This window comes from Carettochelys insculpta, chromosome 28 (assembly GCF_033958435.1).
Source record: "Carettochelys insculpta isolate YL-2023 chromosome 28, ASM3395843v1, whole genome shotgun sequence".
NCBI lineage: Eukaryota > Metazoa > Chordata > Testudines > Carettochelyidae > Carettochelys > Carettochelys insculpta.
Window position 1 is genome coordinate 12,674,156 of NC_134164.1, and position 20,412 is coordinate 12,694,567.

The 20,412-nt window shown below is 53.9% G+C and overlaps 1 protein-coding gene and 1 non-coding gene across 2 annotated transcripts in view; one reads left to right on the top strand and one right to left on the bottom strand.

The window, feature by feature from the left end:
- Positions 1–2,358: 2,358 nt before the first annotated feature.
- TRNAF-AAA (transfer RNA phenylalanine (anticodon AAA)) lies at positions 2,359–2,432 on the top strand. Its single transcript has one exon. It is a non-coding gene; the product is annotated as a tRNA-Phe (tRNA).
- Positions 2,433–15,457: 13,025 nt separating this feature from the next.
- Positions 15,458–20,412, bottom strand: part of LOC142002603 (butyrophilin subfamily 1 member A1-like) — a 28,587-nt gene continuing 23,632 nt past the window's right edge. The window contains exons 7-8 of the mRNA XM_074978832.1: positions 17,572–17,604; positions 15,458–16,055 (exon numbers count right to left, since the gene is read on the bottom strand). Of these exons, the coding sequence (XP_074834933.1) occupies positions 15,541–16,055; positions 17,572–17,604 (548 nt within the window). The 3' untranslated portion in view covers positions 15,458–15,540. The remainder of the gene's footprint in view (positions 16,056–17,571; positions 17,605–20,412) is intronic.

Genomic DNA, 20,412 nt, shown 5'->3' on the forward strand with positions numbered 1-20,412 from the left:
TGGGGTGCTGATGAGTGACAACCTGACTTGCAGGGCTTGTTATCTTCTGAGCAGCTGCTGCTGTGCCTGTCACAGCCCTGGATTTATAAGGGGGTTCTACACAACAGAGGTATTCAAAATAACTATCGAGCCTCTGCACAAGGTAACCGCTGCTTTGAAACAATTCAAAAATAAATGGGGGATGGCTGATTTTGAAATGGGTAAACCTCCTTGTACAAGTACAAGTTCAAGTAATAGCAGCTATTTGGAAACAGGGGCTGCGAAGACAGGGGCTAGAGCCTAACTTGAAATAAGCCATAGTGTGTCCATTGGCTGCATCTGAAATTAGCTTCCCGTGTGTAGCCGCAGTATTAGGAAATCTTGGTATTGCCACTCACTGGTGCTGCGGCTCTCCCAAACACTTCATGCCCCTAGAGTAATATTGGCACAACATATTAAGGCTGACACAATTTACCACTTGCGAGGGCAGAACCTTAAACTGGTGTTTTCCCTGGATCAGACTCTGACCCTCCCCACACAGACGCTGCTGTCCAGCGCAGTTAGTCATGGGAAAGGAGAATGGGCCAAAGAGGATCCTCCTTGCACTCATGTTCCTCACCATGAATTCTCTCTCCAGCCTCCAGGGCAGAGCTCTCAAGAAGGAGACTCCCTGAGGCAAAGCCCTGGGGGTCTCTGAGATGGCCCCGGCCCTGCAGTCTGTCCCACTTGGCCATTGTGAGGGACTGTCTGTGAGGTCACCACCTCCCCACCTCCTTTAACCAATCATCTGAGGTTCTTCCAAAGGCCCTTGTGATGTCACAGACACACCCACCAGTGCCCTGCAGGGCTCATGTCCTGCCCCCGGCAGCCCCCTCTGGAAACGCACCCCAAGGGTCTGGAACAAAAAAGGCACATAAAAAACACGAAAACCCGAACTCCTCCCATCCTCAGTGTCCTGTGGGATCCTGGCACTGGGGCAGGTGGGGAGAGAGGAGGGGAGATTGGTCGATTCTGACCTGTATACTGCAGAGGGCACAATATGTGAAAGGAGCATTTTAACTCCTCCCGTCCTCAGTGTCCTCTGGGCAGCAACTCCAGCTTCCCTCTGGCACAATGTTTGTGTTGGGGAATGGGAAGGTGTTGTTGTGGGCAGTCCAACCATGTGGGGTGGCCCTATAAAAATGCATTTCTTTAAAATGCTATAGGGCTGGGTTTTGGTTTAAGATACAGACTAACACAATTATCTCCCTATCAGCAAGCTGTAATTTAACAAGGTGGTTCTTGTGGCTTAGCTGGCTAACATATCTGCCTAAAAACCAGGAGATCATACGGTCAGCTCCCAGTGGTTCCCTTTTGTGTGTCTTCCCTAATGTTTCCTAGGTCTGGCTGGGGAGCAGAGAAGACCTCCCTTGACAATCTCTCTCCCTGCTGGGGAAGGTAAAGGCAGATGGAAAAGGAGCATTTGAAAGAATCTAGTCACAGCCTGGAGCTCGGGAAAAGGCAGTTGTGATTGGAGTTGGGAAGGTGCTGCTGTGGCTGCCAGAAGAGAGTCTGTGCCTCACAGCGTTGTGGTTCTGGGGGCTGCCTGTGCCAGCCAGCTCCTCCAGCACGTTTGTAACACAGACACAATTCCCTGTCAGCAGGAGCTCTGTTCTGCCCTGTCTGCGGGAGCAGCTCCTGCCCTCGACCTGCCACTGCAGAGACACCCCACAGCCCTGTCCGTGCACACACTAGTGCGTGACAGGGAGCGTCTCACTCCCAGGCACACCCAGCTCTGCCCCCACCCCAGTGGTAATTCACCTCTCACCCCAGCTGTCCCCAGTACTTACCTGACACACCTGAGATCCCTCTTGTAGCTTCCTTTTGCTTCCTCACCAACATTTCCTTACGCCGCTGGGAAGCAAAACCCCTGCAGTGGACATGAATTGTGCAGGTGGGAGACATTCTAACACTGTCCCTGGGTAGGGCCCAAGGTTTCAGCTGGTGACTGTGCAGTGCAGAGGGAGGAGGAGTTCAGCTGCCAGGGGGGAGAGGTGGCAGGTGTGAAGGGGCACCCGGCCAGGGCTTGTGGCTGAGGGAGGAGGGGAAAAGGGCAGTGGGGGGGGGGTTGGCAGGGTCTGAGGGGACAAGGGGATCAGGGCACTGGGGAGGGGCGGGAGAGACAGGATCTGAGGGACCCACTGCAGGGCCCAGGACAGCTGGCAAGGGGCAGCCGGGGCTGAGAGAACTCCAAGCTGGGCTCAGAGCAGTGGGGGATGGGTGAGAGAGTCTGAAAGGGGAGGCCAGGCTGGTGGGGGAGGGGAGGAAATCTCAGTCCAGTGGCCCTGCAGCTGCCTGTTGCTCATTTCCAAAAAGGTCCCTTGTGAGACCTTTGCAACCGGCTGGCTAGCTCAGTTGGCCAGAGTGTGGTGCTAAAAATGCCAAGGTCATGGGTTCAAGCCCTATGCTGGCCATAGGCAGGTCTCTTCTGCTTTCCTTGATGTGGCTGCTCTGGGCAGGAGGCCAAAAGACCTGAAGGAACCAGGCTGAGAGACTGGCAGGGAGCAAGTCAGAGTCACCACCCCAGGCTACAGGAAGGGCTGCAGAGTGGGCCTGGGCTAGGTGAGGATCCCCAACTTCCCAAAGCTGCTACACACCTCAGCCTGGAAGCAGCAGCAGCTCCATTGGCTTTCTCTGCTCCCCATCTCCCCCCCCAGGCCTTCTGGCCTCACAGGCTCCCTCCCTGGACCCCTGCTACTGCTGCAGCACCACAGGCCCAGGTAACTCACCAGTCTCAAGTCCTTACCTGCCCTGCTCCTCCTTCCTGTGTGAGTTCTGCTCCTTCACTCAGGTCCCCCAGCAGCTGCTCTGGTGGGCAGAGGCTGGGGAAGGCACAGGAAGGGGCCTTGGGGGTGGGATGCAAAAGCACAAGGAGTAGGCCCTGGAGGAAGTCCATGATAAGCAGCTTTGGCCATGGGATCTCAGGAGAGGGGCAGAGAGGTACAAGTGACAGGATGGGGTGGGTGGGTCTCTGCAGAAGTGGGGTTGGCTGGCAGTCCTTGGGGAATGCACCCCCCTGATGCTGTTTCCCTGCTGCCTCCAAGTCTGGGCTGTCCCATCTAAGTGGTGCTGAGTGCTGTGCATCATCCCCCTGACAGCCTGGGGAACATAGCTGTCCAGGGTCCACATGCACCTGGACTGGTGGCCCTGTGGGATGCCTGTGGCCACCCCAGGTGTGACCTGACACTCCCTCCCTGAGCACTAGGGAGGCTGGTGTGCATGGCACCTACCTAGGGGTCCCTCCAGGAAGGCAGGCGAGGCACAGTCAGACAGGGCCCACCTGGATGGGAGGTCAATGACAAGGTCCCCTTCGCTTGAGCCCTTGTCATCGCTTGTGGGGTCAAGTGGCTGTGCTGTATGTGGTCGCCTGGTGCTGGAGAACAACCCCGGGTGCTCCTCGCCCTCGGTCACTGTCTCTGGCTCAGTGTCCCCAACAGATGTGTTGAGGAAGATGGTGGGGGGTCTGGCCTACTTCAGCCCCAGGAGGCGGTGGAGCTCTTTGTAGAAGGGGCAGCTTGTGGGGGCTGCCTCTGACTGCCCGGCTGCATCCCCGGCCGCAGTTCTTTTACCTTTGACCGGACCTGATCCGGTGTGCAGGTGGGGTGGCCGCGGCCGAGTGGCCCCTTCGCCAGCCGCTGGAAGGCGACCGCGTTGCGGCAAAGGACCCCCGTTTGTTGGAGGGCCTCCTCATCCTCCCAGAGGGAGAGGAGGTCCTGGATCTCGGCCTCTGTCCAGGAGGGGGCTCGACACTTCAGGGCCTGGCCCGCCTCCTGGGACAACTCCCTGCTGTCTTTGGAGGGCCCCTGAGGTGGGCGGGGTCTGGGTGGCTGGTCATAGGTCTGGGTGGTGTGGGGGACTGGCTGTCGGTCATGGTGGCTGGTGAGCTGGAGAGCAGTGTGGCCTCACTGCTGGCTCCACGCTCTCAGCTTCCTGCCTGAGGGTTCTGGGAGCCTGCGTCCTCTCAAGCGTGGCCAGACACTAGAACCATAGAGCTCCACCTGTGCTGTGAGCAGCGCCGCTGCCTGCCAGCTGATCGCTGCCATGGAGGACTCCCCTTTTTGAATGAGTGGGCCACGGAGCGTCTACACTTGCTGTCTTTCAAAATTCTCTTTCAAAGGATGGCGCTGTTCCCATCCCGGGAACGGAGGACCGACTTCAAAAGAACGCGGGAGTTCTTCCAAAGTTACTTTCAATAGGGCGCGGGGCGTGTGTGGACGCTCCGCAGGTTCTTTTGAAAGAGCTCGGTCTTCCAGTTCTAATTTCGAATGTAGTTGCTAGTGTTGATGTGACCTTAGGGGGCAGCGTGGAGCTAGAGCAGGCAGGGAATCTGTTTTATGCCCATTGTGCTGCTGAGTGGGAACTGTCTGAGATATTCATCTCCAGGCTGTTTGCACACAAACATATAGGATCCGCAGCAACCCCATGACAAGAGCTTAGGACCTTCTGCACACACTCCCAAGCCCCTCTCCAACACCTGTCCCAATGTGCAAGGGGCTGCTCTATGGATTGTCTGTAAAGCCCCCTCTCTGGGTGAGTCATCTGAAGCCCACCCACTCAAGCCCTCTGGGCCCTGCTGAACACTGCAGCCTTCGGTTTCAACCCCTGCCTGCCCACACTGTGTCTGGGGACAGGAGGTGGCTGGCTAATGTTGGTGGCCAGCAACAGCCTGCAGCTGTTAACTGTCTTTTATTCTGGGCAGGCAAGAAAAAACAACTTTTTTCCAGCTACAGAGGAGGGTGAAGAGAAAAGAGAAGCTCTGCAAAGACATGGGCCAAGTCATTCCTCCAACCCACCCCATATGCTGTGGCCTGAAGCAGCTCCCGCCCTTTCCTCCCACGCAGATTACAAAAATTGCTGCTGCGCACATTCTGATGGGAACCCTGACATAAATCTGGGGTGGGCATGTGACCCTGCAGGCTGCGGTCTGCTGGATTGCTGGTGAGCTTGCTCAAACCTGAGTAATTTTACCATGTGTCCTGCATGCAGCAAATGGAAATATGGTCATGCAAGGGAAAGTGCTGCCTTGCATTGTGTAAGAGACCCCTTGTGGAGAACTCGACCTTGCATCTTCTAACAGTGTAAGATCTTCTCCAGCTCTAGCAGGGCTGGGTACAGGCACCTGACTGATTCTCACTACCTCGACAATCGTACATCTACATCCTTAGCTGTGCAGAGTTTTGCACTGCGCTTTGGTGCCAAAATTAACAAGCCATAGAACTCTACAGGAAAATCCTGACCTCCAACCACACGATCTTCCAGCCCTTCGTGCACTTCCTCCATCCTCTACACACAGCACTACTGACAGCTGTGGTATGTGGATCACAATTGCAGTGGCTCCTTGCTCAGGGCACAGTTCCTATATGCTGCCAGAGAACTACCCATGCAGAGATGGGCCAGGGATGGCTCAGCCCCAGTCTAGCCAGTCTTGGCACAGAGAAGGCCATTGCAGAGCTGTTAATTCTATCCCTCCTAGGGTTGGACATACCCCACTTCGAGACCATCCCCAGTTCAACTCAAAGGGGCCTGGTAAAACGGAATCCAAAGGAGAATCAATGTCACATTTCCACTTTCCCTGACCCACCCAGATCCTGCATAACCAAGAATTGCCTCAGCGTGGCTCTCAGGTGTGTTCACCTGTCACAGCCCACTGGAAGCCTCTCAGCATCAGTGGCTCATCAAAGTGCAGCTACCTCTGCATCTCTGTGGCTTGCTGCCCTTCTTGAGAGATTGCAGCTCACACTATTGTTTTCTTTTCACAAGTGTTTTCTAGAAGCTGAGTGCTTGAGTGGCCATCCAGGAGAAATTCAAATGCAGCCCAGCTGATTAGCAGAGCACCTGCAGCTGGCAGGGTGTGTTTTTACTGGTGGTACTCTCAGACCCTTGTACACCTGTGGGAGGGTGGGTCATGTTCTTAGAGGGCTCATTGCCTCCCCCACATTCTGCTGTCTCTGCTCATGGCATCTTGCCCACAGGCTGCTCTCAACATGCTCACCAAGTGCCAGGCCTTAGGGTGTGGTGGAGATGGGATCCTGAGTGTTGCTGTCCATCCTGGCTGGGTGCAGACAGACATGGGGAATTCCGGCTCCATCCAGGTAGGTGCTTCACTGGGAGAGGCCAGTGGTTGCCAAGTGTTAGGGGCAGATGTTCATTGTAGGGATAATGACTGTGCTGGAACCCATCCTACCCCCCACCTGTGCCCTGCATGGAGGGATCATGTCCCACTCAGATGCCCTCAGGGACTCCATGCTGTGCTCTGGGCTTCCAAGCTCCTGCTGCTGCTTGCTTGGTTCCTCAAGCTGCTGGCATCCCAGACTGAAGGTGAGCAGAGATGCTGCTGCTGCTGTGGGGTTTTTATGGGCACCAGCTCACAGGTACTTGCATGCAGTCATGTCTGTGCTCTCCACCCAGTCTCTTCATGTACCCCAAAGCCCAAATACCAGCCTGGACCCTGGACCACTTCAACAGCCCACTCTCCAGCCAAGAGCTGAAACCCACTCCAGCACCCCAGCCCAGAGCCTGGACCCCCATCCTCACACCCACCCCAGTCCTGAGCACCTTCCACACCTGCAGCCCAAATCCCTAATTTCCAGCATTTCCCAAAAGCCCAAACTCCCAGGCAGAGCCCTCACACTGCTGCACCCCAACCCTCTGTCCCAGCCCAGAGCCCCTCCTCCAATCAAACCCCTTGCCCAGTGTCCCACCACGTGAATTGTGTTATGTGCACCAGGGTGAAGGTAATGCATCACAACACAGCTGTGTTTTGCACACCCCTCTGCCTTGGGGGACAAAAGAAAATTCATGCCACTCAGGGGAGGGAAAGTTCAAGGGAACTCCAGCTGGACCAAGGGCTCAACTTGATCCTACCTCTGGGCCCCTGGGGTCCTGGGACGCTCCCAAAGTCAGCTCACTCACCTCATTCTGCTTCCCCCACCCACAGGCCCCACTGACGGTGGAGGCAAGTGTCAGAGGGATGCTGCACGTGCTCTCCACGCTCTGCGAGAAGGACAATGGAGGCTTTGTGAATTGGGAAGGGAATGTTCTTCCCTGGTGAGATGTTCCCAGCCCTACACCAAGAGCCCTGGGCCAGGCTTTTCCATTGACCGTTCTGTCAGCTGTGCCTCTGGCCTCAATAAAACCACTGAGCTAAAGCAGGAGCCCTGACTGAGCCTGGCCTGGTCTGTCCTGTCCTGGAAGCCACTGGCTGCACCTGGGTGGATCTGCCATGTGACCACTGGTTCCTCCCTCCACAGCCAAAGCCCAGAGCTGGCCTTGAGGCAGGAGCTTTGGGTGGCCAGCTGGGAGAGGGTGGCTGAGGGTGAGGAAAACACCCAGGACCTCACTGCTGCAGGAAAGAGGTTCCAGGGAAAGCTCAAGGGCAATGACAACCCTTCTGCTCTCATGAAGTGTATTGAATCAGCCACCCCCAGCTATCCTGGCCAATGCAACCTAACCTGGGCTGAAAATCCCCTGCCCCCAAGGCAGCCCAGAGGGCATGAGGATGGGGAGGCCAGGAGCCTCTGGATACACTGGGTCTCTCTCTTCATCAGTCTGTCATACAGGAGGATTCTCTGGGCACAGCTGAGAGAGCCAAAGCAGGGCAAATTGCTTAAAACTGGGTGTAGAGGTGTGGGCCAGGGGTGTGCCCCATCTGGGGTGGAGCAGGCCTGCCTGGTTCTGGGCACGCAGCTGTCTCCAAAGGGCCCAGTCCTCCTTAACAGGGGTCCAGGTGCGCAGAATATAGGCCCTGGCCCTGGGGCAGGATTGGCCACATCCCACATAGGTAGTCAACGTGTAAGCCCCAGCCCTAGGTCAGGGCAGGGCCACAGTTCATTAGTCAGGCTCAGCCTCTACAGCAGGGCAGGGAACACATAGTCTGTGTAGCAGCCCTGGCTCTGGGACAGGGCTGGGTTGCCTTTAATCAGGCTCAGCACCTTGTTAGCAGCTTGTGTGTAGCCACGGCTAACCTGCCGTTCCTTTGAAGTAGCCCAGGCACTTTGAAGTACTGGCAGGTTAGCCACTGCGAGAGACAAGCTGGCACTTCCAAGTTTGCAGCTTCAAAGTTGCCCAGCGGAGGGGAGAGAATTAGCTTAATGAAGTGTTGCATATGCATTACAGCACTTGGTTAGTAATCTCCCAACATCCTATTTCCCATGCTCCCTTCCGAGATGGGAGATAGTGCAGACACAGCCTGAGACAGCCGGGCAAGTTACTGAACTAATTTAGAAATAGTGGATGGTTTTTTTCGAGGTCTTTAAACCTTATTCTACTAGAAATAGTGCCTATTCCAAAAGAGAGAATGGGGCTGTATGGACAGGTAACTGGGGCTCTTTCAAAGAATAGTTTATTCCGAAATAATGCTGCTGTGTCACCATGGCGCCAGTGTGCTTCAAGGGCTCTAATCTGAACTAGGCTCTCTTGTGTGGGGATGTGCTGTTTTGAAATAGGTTTTGCTTATTCTGGAGCTTCCTTGGCACGTGAAGGCGTTATTATCAAATGGCTTATTTGGAAGGAATAATTCTGAAATAAGCTATTCTGAAATAACTCTGTAGTGCAGACAACCCTGCAAAACCTCTGCCCTGGTGAATAACAGTGGTGGTGAACTGGCAATGTGTAAAGACAAATTCCTTATTACAACCAGTCACAGTGTGGGATTATTTCGGGTGTGTCGACACTACAGAGTTTATATATAGATAGATATATGAGGATACACGTCATAGAACTGGAAGGCACCTGAGGAGGTCATTGAATCCAGTCCTCTGCCCTCCTGGCAGGACCTAAAACCTTCCCTGACAGTTTTGGTTTTTTTTAACTCTATATAGGGCTTGTCTACACTGCCTCTACCTCCCTACTTGGAAGGGAGCATGGTATGTAGGGTGTAGGGAGATTATTAATGAAGTGCTGTGCTGCATAGGCAGTGCTTCGTTAAGCTAATTCCCCCCCACCAGCAACTCTTTAGTGTCAGCTTGTGTGTAGCTGTGGCTCACCTGCCTGTACTTTGCACTGCCTGGGGTACTCCAATGTCCCTTGAGTCCTCAAAGTTTGGAGGAGTTTATCACTTTGGAGTTGCTGGGGGCGGGGGAGAATTAGCTGAATGACGTGCTGCATGTGCAGCACAGCACTTCATTGATAACGTCCTCACGCCCTGCTTACCAGCCTCCCTTTGAAGGAGGGCAGTAGTGGAGACAGACCCATTTGCCCCAGACTCCTAAATGGGTCCCCACAAGGGCTGAGCTCACCCCCCCGGGTTGAACAGGCCAATGCTCAAAGCACTGAGCTCGCGGGCCTGCAGAGCAGGACCTCCCAAGGGGCCTTTTTGGAAATGAGCAACAGGCAGATGCAGGGCCACTGACTGAGATTTCCTCCCCTCCCCCACCAGCCTGGCCTCCCCTTTCAGCCTCTCTCACCCATCCCCCACTGCTCTGAGCCCAGCTGGGGGTTCCCTCAACCCCGGCTGCCCCTTGCCAGCTCTCCTGGGCCCCGCAGTGTGTCCCTCAGACCCTGTATCTCCCACCCCCCCACTGCCCTTTTCCCCTTGTCCCCTCAGACCCTGCTGACCCCCCCACTGCCCTTTTCTCCTCCTCCCTCAGCCACAAGCCCTGGCCGGGTTCCCCTTCACACCTGCCAGCTGTCCACCCCGGGACCCGGCCTCCCCCTCCCTCTGCACTGTTTGTCACCCACTGAGGTCTTGGGCCCTGCCACAGGCTGTGTCAGAACAGAGACAGCCCGTGGGTGCAGCCCCTGCCTGGGGTGATCCTGTGGCTGTGTCTTCACGTGCTGCTTCTTCCAGAAGTGCCATAATAATGAGGTGTCCAGGAGATGCGAATGAGGCATGGATGGAAATTGTAGGGTGCGAGAAGACATTGTAACGGTCGAGAGTGCAGCCCGACCCCTCTGTGAATCCTCAGGAGAATCTAAACAGACCAGTCTGTGCAAGGTGAAAAGCTGCAAAAGAACTGCCATGGGAACTGCTGCAGAACAAGGCGCGCTTGCCAAAACTTCAAGGCTACGCTGGCAGTAGGCCACAAGAGATAGTGATAAGAAATGCATAGGCAATTTTAGGCAATCTTATGTTAATGAGCTCAGCTTTATCAGCTAGTGTTAGGAGGCCTGTTACAGAGCCTCTCCCTGAGCGAAGCTCTGGCGCGTCGGGTCGTCCCCCACGGGTGACTGTGGCATCTCCTGGGCTCCCGCCGCGGGTGTCACACGCTTTCAATAAACCAAATATAGCACTCGCCTTCTGGGTGCAGCCTCGTTTCTGGGGAACCCGAGCCTGGCTGGCTACAGAAATGTTCTGTACCTCATAAGCATATGGGCACATTATTTGGAGTCCAGAAGAAGCTCTTCCAGACTCCAAAATACACATTCAGATGCGCAGCCCACAGGGATCTTACAGAAGGACATGCTCCTTCCACAAGCCCCTTCTTCCTTAGTTTTTCTTTCATTTTTTATTCTTTAATTTTTAATCATTTCATTTTTTAATTCCTCAGGAGGGCTGTTCAGTATTTTCACATTGTTGATGCATTTGGGGACAAAATTCTTTGTGACAAGGTTCCAACATTTAATCTCCTCCTCCTAATGCCATATCAAAGCTAATTATTTTCTCCAGGTCAGACTGGGGGAGGTCTCAGGGGGTGGCCGAGCTAGTTTGTAGCATCACAAAACAAGCAGTTCTGTACCACCTTAAAGACAAACACATTCCTGTGTGAGGGAAAGAGCCAATTGGTAGTTTCATTCACGGTCACAGTTAGATTATTGCTTTCGTAAGGGGGCCGATAATAGGAAGATGGGTCCTCAAGCCCGAAGGCGTGTGGCCACCACCAGAAGAACTGTGGGACATGCAGCAGAGCCAAGGGATGGGAGGGAAGCTGGAACATGCATGGAACGAACTGTGATCTTCCCTTTCCTTTCAGAGATGGGGGTTTGTGATGTCCTCATGCCACAATACCTGGCTGTGTGTTTTCTTTTAACCATTCCCAGTTCTCAGTATTTCCTTAAACGCATTGCTGGTTAGCAAACTTTCTCCACTATTAACCTTTGTGCCTATATATGCTGTATGGTACTTCTATCTTTCCCAAATCCAGCTTGCTTGTCTGCTAGATGTTCTTTTAGCAGTGACGTCAATCTCTCCATCAGTATCATCATCGGCACCTTGCCTTGACGACTAATTAGTGCAATCGTTCTGTACACTTCCTTTCTTCTGTATTGTCACTAGCACGGACCTTGTCCATTCCTGAGTGGCCTTTCCTTCTTTCCTTGCGATGATACAGAGTTGGTGTATTTCCTGAATCACACTGAGTCATACTTTCTCTGCTGTATTTGATCATCTCTCCCATGAGCTTATCGTTTCCAGGGCTTTTGTTTTTCTTTAGTCATCTCACTGCTCTTTCTACCTCCTCCTTCTAAATACCAGATGAAGCTCTGCTGTCTGCACACACCTGACTCCCTGCCAGCCCCAGCTCCTGGGCCTGCCCAGCTTTGATGGTATTTGGATCTTGTAATGCATGGGAGCAAGCTGAGCTTGTTCTGGGTGGAGTGACATGGACCAGGGAGGTGAAGAGTTGTGAAGGACTGAGCCCAGCAGCACCAGCACCCTGAGCTCATGAATCTCACTCCAACCAGGAGGGAGTGTGGGGAAGTCCTCGGCAAGGTGAAATCAGGTGCAGCTGGTGTGTGGGGCTGTTTGGTTTTACTTTTGTCTAAAATTGTGAGAAGTGAAGTTTGCTTTTTGTCGGAAGTCGGGTTTGTTTTGCAAGGCGAAGAGTTGCTCAGGGAGCAAGAAGTCTTGAGTTGAACTCCCTGATGCTCCCCCCAAAGAGTGTGTTTGTTGCTCTCCCTGACTTTGCATTGCCTACATTTTTCTTACACACAATGTGGTTTGTGAACTGTCCTGAGTGTGTCGTTGCTTTCTTGCTTTAGAGCTGTGAAGAGATCTTGGAAATGACCTTGGAAAGGTGAAGTTAGGTGCAGTATTTATCAGAGCACTGGGGGTTTATTGAAACCTGATTCTGTGAAAAACCTGAGGCCTCCTTTTCAAGGGGGGCTTGTTGGTCTAGGGCTATGATTCTCCCTTAGGGTGGGAGTGGTCCTGGGTTCAAGTCTTAGACAAGCCCGTTTTCTGCCATTGTCTTATATCTGATCCAGACAGTTCAGGGGCTCACATACTCTCACACGATTTTCCTCTGTTCATTTGCTCAGTGTAATGGAACAGCCACTTGCTACTGGATGGCTCAGCTCAAGCATCAGCTCTTTCAAGATATGGTCCTGCCAGTGACTACACCCCTCCTGTTGACTGTGGCAGCCCCTCTTGCTGGTAGAAACTGCAACTGTCCAGCTTCTGACTCTCCCTTTTGTCTGGATGACTTGGCTGTTCTCCCTTCTGAGCTACAGTCCTTCATTTCTCTGTCACTCCCAGTCACCCAGGCAATCCTCTCATTCCCTGCCACAAGCCTGATCTATGCCCTCAGTGGAGTTGGTGGAACCCAGGTGCACCCTCCCTCTAGTTGCAGCCCAGCAGGGACCCTACACTGAGCACTTCTGGGCTTTTTCCTCCCACCTCTCCCTGCTCCTTCCCTGGACTGCTTCCTACAACTCCCACTTCACTTCTCTGTACTGGCTATGAACCCTCAGCCACACCAGTGTAAGGAATGTGCCAGCAGGAACTCAATGCTGCTGAAGGCTGGGAGGAATGTGTCTCCCAGAGATCATTTGCATGAGAGTGCAAAGGGGTGCATATGTGATACCTTGCAAACAAAGCCTGATGGGTAGCAAGGAAGCAATGAGGATTGTCTATTTTAAACACATTGTTGTAAAAATCACAATTTATGCTCACACTCAGCATAAGAATTGTGAAATCTCACCAATGCTCCAAGTCATTGTGGGGGACAGGGCAGTCATCGTAACTGCACAAGACATGGATTGCACAGGGCTCCCCTGCTTTAAAACATTGTAAAAGAGACAGTAGAGAAGTGTGGTTTGAACTAGTTGTCTGAAAGCTTTGGTCATATTGTTCTGAATCTGGTTTTCCTACTTCTCCCCACATGATAAAAATAATGGTGAAATTTAACATTCTTATGGTTACTAAGAGCTGTTATCATAGGGCTTTGTCTTAGGGGAAGCCCCTAGAAAATGGAATGGCTAGCAGCTGGTTATTGGCACCAGCAGTGGATGGGTGGGGTAGCTGAGAGGGAACAAACTGAATGCTGGACCATGGCAAAGGTGGTATTGTCTTAGGTTCAATGAGGGAATGCATCAGTGTGATGTGTGGAGTCTGCATAAAATACAGACTTGATGGATCACTTTTCGACCACACACCTCATTGATGCTTGTAAGAGGAAGAAAGCAACAGCAGCAGCTGCACCAACAGAGCCAGAACAATTCCTTTGCCCCCACTGTGAGCGCCCATGCCATTCAATGCTTGGACTCCTCAGCCACATGCGAGTCCACAACCGATGAGCCTGTGCAAGCTCAAAATGTCCTCATCGGACATGACGGCCCACCTACATGATCTGTCAGGGCCCGCATGGACTGGATGGAGTTGTAAGTGGGGCATTTGAAGTGGGGGTACAGAGAAAGTTGGGTGTGTGGATTGGCTGGTTACATTATTGGACTGGTGAGCCTGAGAGGCCAAGGACACTGCGCAATACATTTGAGCTTGGGACTGTTACGTGAGGACTTGTTATGAACTCCGGGTGTGGTATTTTCCCAAGCTTATGCCAATTGACTTCTCTGCCTCTTTTATTGAACCTTTCTTTTGTACACTCAGAATCTGTGCTGTCGAGTGGGGAAGCATTGCGTCTCTGAGGCACCCGGAGTGTGTGAATTTCCCAGGCTGCCGGGTGGGAGCTTGAGCCAGTTCTGTGGGAGATGGATGAAAAAGAACCCCTAGTGTTGAACCCGGCCCTGGGTGCTGCCAACTCCTTCCAGCAGAAGGGTTACACCAGGAACACCGCCCTGGGCACCACTGTGATTCCTGACATGTGAGCAACACATTTCACCCCTTTCAGCCTCTAATCATGAGCTCAGCACCTCAGAAAACACAGCAGGGAGCCAGCCCCAGGTGTGCAGCCCCTCTGCACAGAGTCCCACTGGGAATGTGGATTTCCATGACTATGGACAGCGCAAGAGACAGGGCACAGGCTGCTAACAACACATCACAACCACACCCAGCCCTCAGCAGGGACCCACACCCATCACTCTGGCCCCAGCAACTGGGGCTGGGAAATGAAAAAGGAACAAACACATCGGAATCACCTTTCCAGCTTTATTCACCCTAAATAGCAAGTGAGGGGAAGGCGCTGAGCCGGCTCTTCCCCAGCCGGAGCACTGGGAAGATTTGGGGAACAGGTTTTTTTAAAGACACTGAAATGGCAAGTACCATATGGAATTACTCTGTGAGAGTCTCACCCTCAATGACATTGTATAACTCTCTGGCCCTCATGCACAGGGCCCTGCTTATGCACACACAGCTGTTAGGACACCACAGAACGTGGGGCACCAGTGTGATGCCCTGTGCTGTGTTCGCCTCGGGATGGGACGGGATGGGGAGCCCCCCACCCCAGAGCAGCCCCTCCCCCACAGCTGGGCAGCATAGGGCACCAGCACTGGTAGAGACCATCCTGATTCAGCACCATGTCTCCAGCCTTCATTTCCCAGCCCTCTGTATCTCTCCCACTTCCCGTGATCTGTCTCAGCACACCCCCTCCTGTTCTCCAGGCTGGCCCTGGATTTATCCCTCCCCTCTCCCAGCCACTGGCTGCATCTCCTCTGCAGAGGTTTTCCTGGCTGTGTTGTCCAGCTAGTCTCTCCCTTGCTCCACTCCACTCTGCTGAGTTGGTTTTACTTGATCTTGTCCTTTTCCCTCCATTTCCCCCACCAACACTCAGCGGACCAGTCATGGAAATTCAGGAATATCCCGCAGATTGCAGGATGTCTGGCAACCCTGCCCCGTCCCTCTGCCTCTCACCGTGTCGCCAGCCCCATAAGTTACAAATCAGGAGTCAGTTACAAATCAGGAGTCAGAAACAAAGCCCCCAAAATCTGGAGTTTCCCAGCAACACGTTGGGTCCTGCTGTATCTTGTGAAGCTCGACCTGCCCCTGCCCAGCCCCAGGTGTGACAATGACAGTGGTACCTGCTCCCCAGGAGTGACGGGGAAGGGGGCTTCAGCCCCTGCACTGGAGCTGTGGCTGGGAGACCCGGTGAGATCTGAGGACACAGATCAATACAAAACGTTCTCACTGCTGCAGAGCTTCCAGCCTCTCCACCTCTCAGCCCCCATTAATTAATGCTGTGCCCTGCCCCCCCACCTCCACCTACCCCCAACTTGTTAGCTCCACCCCTGTCCAGCCCCACCTTAGCCCCTCTGGGCCCTGCCCCCAGCTCCAGGGGTCTTCCCCCTCTCCCTCCCATCCCTGGGGCTGCAGGGAACAGGGAGATGGAGCTTACAGGGCTCATAGAGCTGAGCCAGGAGGTAGGCAGATGGAGTCCTCCAAAGTCCCAGAGACTGAGGCTGGAGAGGGTGGTTTCAGGGACACAGTCGGACCCGGGATTCCAGCCCCACCCGGAGCCAGGGCCGGATTCTCTCCCCAGGGAGGGAACCCGGCGGGAAAGTGAAGATCAGGGCCTCGGCCCCAGCATCAATAAATGTCACTTGCCCCTGGTCACAGTCCAGACACACCCGGATCCTGCAGAGGGGCCGGCTCATGGGCAGGGGGGTCTCAGGGGAGGTGAGAGCCTGGAACTTATCCCCAAACTGCTGCACAGCCCAGATCCCCCCCTCAGGGCTGAGGCTGATCCGTCCCTTCCTGCTCACAGACTCTCTGGCCACCCCCACAGCCCAGTATGGCCCATCCCCCACCTCCACCTCCCAGCAGTGTCTCCCCGAGGTGAACCCCTCACGGCCCAGCACACAGATCCAATAGTCAAATCTCTCAGGGTTGTCAGGCAGTTGCTGCCCTGTGAGTTCCCATCTCACACTTCTCCCACCCTCAGACAGGACGATGCGGGGATGAGCCGTGCCCGGATCCAGAGTCACCGTCGCTGCAGGGGAGAGAATCAGAGCGTGAGGGGCAGAGCTCAGCCCTGGGGAGGGTTTGATGGGGCCAGCGACAGAATTGGGCCCAGCTGGAGAGTGACTCAGGGCATCTCCTTCCCCCAGGCTGTGCCCGGTGGCTCTGAGATCCCAGCACAGGGCTGGGCAGAGTCACCCCCCGGCAGGGTGAAAGGAGCAGCTGGGCCAGGCTGGAATCTCCTCCCCCCAAGGCTGTACCCGGCCCAGAATGGAGAAAAGCCCTTAGATCTCAGCCAACAGGGCCAGGCTGAGGGGGAGATGGGGCCCCAAGAGAACCCTTGCCCCTCCCCTCTCCATGCCTGCCCTGCCCCCAGCCCCTCCCTGGGCAGCCTGGCTAGGGACGACCTGGTGCAGAACATGGTGGTGGGTGGTGGCAGCCACAGGGGATCACCTCCTCTCAGCCCCCCAGCTCTCACCCAGTGGTGTTAGCACCAGCTTGTGCTGTCCAGCCACTTCCTCCCGGCCCACAGCCCCACTTCCCTGCGGTGGCTGGGAGCAGAGCCCGGGTCCCGCTGGCATGGAGAGGTGCAGCTCAGCAGGCTGGGAGGCTGAGGCAGGGTGGAGCAGGGACCCTTATCCCACATGGGAAGTGGGGGGGAAGGGGAGATGACCCCCTGGTGCCCCCTCTGTTCCCTCCATCCATGCCCAGCCTAGGTAATTCTCCTGCCCCGTCCACAGGACAACTGAGACAGCCACCAGGGGTCCCCAAGGAGCAGGGTTGGGGTGGTCACACCAGCCCATCCCTTGGACAGGACGGCTCCCTCAGCCAAGTCTGCAGAGTGACTCCCCTTGGGCAGGGGAGGGCAATGGCAGAGAGAGGAGCAGATGCACCATAACATGGAGAGTCTTCCCCTTCTGCCTCCCCTTTTCCTGGCATGGGGGGGATTAGAGAGCTCTGCTGGCCAGCAGCCCAGGGGCCAGGTGGGTGCTGATGGGAACGGGGCTGCGGGCATTTCCCTAACAAACGCTGTGGTCCTTTTCCCATTGAATAAGAGTTGCTTTTGCTCCACACAGCATCAGTGCTTGTGAGTGGGGCAGGACCAGCTCTTCTGGCTGATCGACCCAGCCAGAAACTCCTCTGCTGCTGCCTCTGGCTCCAGGGCTCGGGCTGCAGGGCTGTTTCACTGCTGTGTCGGCTCAGCCTGGAGCCTGGGCTCTAGGACACAGACTCAGTGCTCACACCTGGCAAGTCTTGTCTCTTAGAGCCCCCAGGGCAGGGCCAGGGGGAGGATGTAGTTTTCCCAGGCGACTGGCTGGGGCTCAGGCCGGTTCTGTGGGGTGTTGTTCAATGGAACCCCTGAGCCCTCTTGCTGCCCACACCACCAGGCAGAACTTACCACCTTGGCATGTCTCTTAACCTGCAGGTGCTGGTGCAGACCACCCTGAACTATCAGGCCCCAACACGCCCCTGGAGTGCAGGGAAAGGAGACTCCTTTTCACATGGGAGGTAACACTCAACACTGACAACAGCACAACTTGAACTACCTTTTTCTACAGGGAACGCCCATCTTCTCCACCCTGAAAGCAAGCACAGGAACAAAGATGAGACGTGATCTCAGCCCAGGTTCTATGCCAGCGAGGGGCAAACCACCTCCCATGGGCCACATACAGCCCACTGGGTCTTCCTGTCCAGCCGGCAAGCTGCAGCCTGGGGGGGGCTACACTCGTCCCATCCCTTCTCCCCCCCACGGAGCCTGAGCTCATCATGCCACCAGCCCCAGGGCTCTGGGGGGTGTAGTCCGGCAGCAGGGAACAGCAGGAGCTGGATAGGGGACAGGAGCCCAGGGGCTGGTCAGTGGAGGGAGCAGTGGGGGTTGGATGGAGTGAGGAAGTCAAGTGGGGCACAGTAAGGGGGCAGATGGGGGCAGGCTCCAGGAGGCAGGAAGTGTGGGTGGTTGGATAGGGGACTGGTGTCCTGAAGAAGAGTTGGGGTGGAGAGGAGGGCACAGCTGTTGCCTTTTCTCCCTGGCTCTCCATACAATTTCTGTACCCCAGTGGGGCCCTCCCCAGCGAGATACCCAGGGTTCAGCATTGTACAGATTGACACAATGAGGAAACTGGAAGTTACAAACGCAAAACATCAGAACAATGCGAACAGTGCCTGAGCATTGTTGTATGGGTCTTTCCCATCATAAACGCCCCATTGGCTGGAGAATTATTCCTACCCCACCGAGCTATAATCCAGCTTTATCTGCAAACACCCGACACTTTTACACTGCAAAACCAAACAGCCCAAACCCCATTCAAAGGGACAGAGCTCACTGTGGTGGTCTGTATTCTATCCAAACAAAAAAGCAGTCGAGTAGCACTTTAAAGACTAACAAAATAATCTATTAGATGATGAGCTTTCAGCTCTGAAGAAGTGGGTCTGTCCCACGAAAGCTCATCACCCAATAAATTATTTTGTTAGTCTTTAAAGTGCTACTTGACTGCTTTTTGTGCCCACTAAAAGAATGCTCCTGCTCTTATTGAAATCAATTACATGTCTGCCACTCAGTGCTGTGGCAAGAGGAGTTATTGTAAAAAATGTACAAGAACAGGAGGGAAAAGGTTTCTTACATTAATATTTGAGCACTTGCTTTGTCTTTGATTACCAGTCGTATAACCAGAAGCTCCACTGCCCTTCATATATCTTGACCAAAAGGTGATATTCAGCATGTCACCTTGTTCTATTTCAGTACATTTTAGCTACGTCTACACATGAAGCCTACATCGAAGTAGCTTATTTCGATGTAGCAACATCGAAATAGGCTATTTCGATGAATAACGTCTACACGTCCTCCAGGGCTGGCAACGTCGATGTTCAACGTCGACGTTGCGCAGCACCACATCGAAATAGGCGCAGCGAGGGAACGTCTACACACCTAAGTAGCACACATCGAAATAAGGGTGCCAGGCACAGCTGCAGACAGGGTCACAGGGCGGACTCAACAGCAAGCCACTCCCTTAAAGGGCCCCTCCCAGACACAGTTGCACTAAACAACACAAGATCCACAGAGCCGACAACTGGTTGCAGACCCTGTGCATGCAGCATGGATCCCCAGCTGCAGCAGCAGCAGCCAGAAGCCCTGGGCTAAGGGCTGCTGCACACGGTGACCATAGAGCCCCGCAGGGGCTGGAGAGAGAGCATCTCTCAACCCCTCAGCTGATGGCCGCCATGGCGGACCCCGCAATTTTGAAGTTGCGGGATGCGCAACGACTACACGTTCCCTACTTCGACGTTGAACGTCAAAGTAGGATGCTATTCCCATCCCCTCATGGGGTTAGCGGCTTCGACATCTCGCCGCCTAACATCGATGTTAACATCGAAATAGCGCCCAACACGTGTAGCCGTGACGGGCGCTATTTTGAAGTTAGTGCCGCTACTTCGAAGTAGCGTGCACGTGTAGACACGACTTTTACGAACTAAAGTTAAGGCTCTGCATGTTCTTCTATTCAAAGTACTTTGTACTTCCCCAGAGTACTATTTCAAGTGACCTTTAGGTGTTGGAGTTTTCATGCTCTGAAAACACAACTACTTTTCAAAGGTACATTATAAAAATTAAAAAAAAAAAAAAAGGAAAACAAACAAACCAACCAAAAACCCTTGACATGAACCAAGCATGGCTGTAAGGACATTTTTGTACAGGTTGTCTGGACAGAGGTAAATAGTGGTGTCCCCCAGGGTCTATATTGGGACCAGTCCTATTCAACATATTTATAAACTGTTTGGAAAAAAGGGATAAAAAAGAAGAATCCCAAGTATTGTTCTAGGTGGGGGACCAACTGGCTCAGCAGCAGTACAGCAGAAGGGGACCTAGGGGTTTTGGCAGATAAAAGGCTGGATATGAGTAAACAGTGTGCCCTTGTAGCCAAGAAGGTTAATGCCATATCGAGGTGCTTTATGACAAGCATTTCATTCAGATCTAGAGAAGTGCTTTTCCCCCTCTATTTGGCACTGGTAAGGCCAGATCTGGAATATAGTGTCCAGTTTGGCACCCCACCCGCAGTATAAAAACGATGTGGATTTGCTGGAGCAGGTTCAGCGGAGGGAAACAAAAATAATTAAGAGGCTGGATGGAGCACAAGACCTATGAGGATAGGCTGAGGGATTTGGGCTTGTTTAGTTTACAGAAGAGAAGACTTAGAGGTGATTTAATAGCAGCCTTCAACTTCCTGAAGGGGAGCCCGAAAGAGGAGGGTGAGAAACTGTTCTCAGTGGTGTCAGATGGCGGAACAAGGAGCAATGGTCTGAAGATGAAGAGGGAGAAGTGTAGGTTGAATATTAGGAAAAAACTACTTCACCAGGAGGGTGGTGAAGAACTGGAATGTGTTGCCTACAGAGGT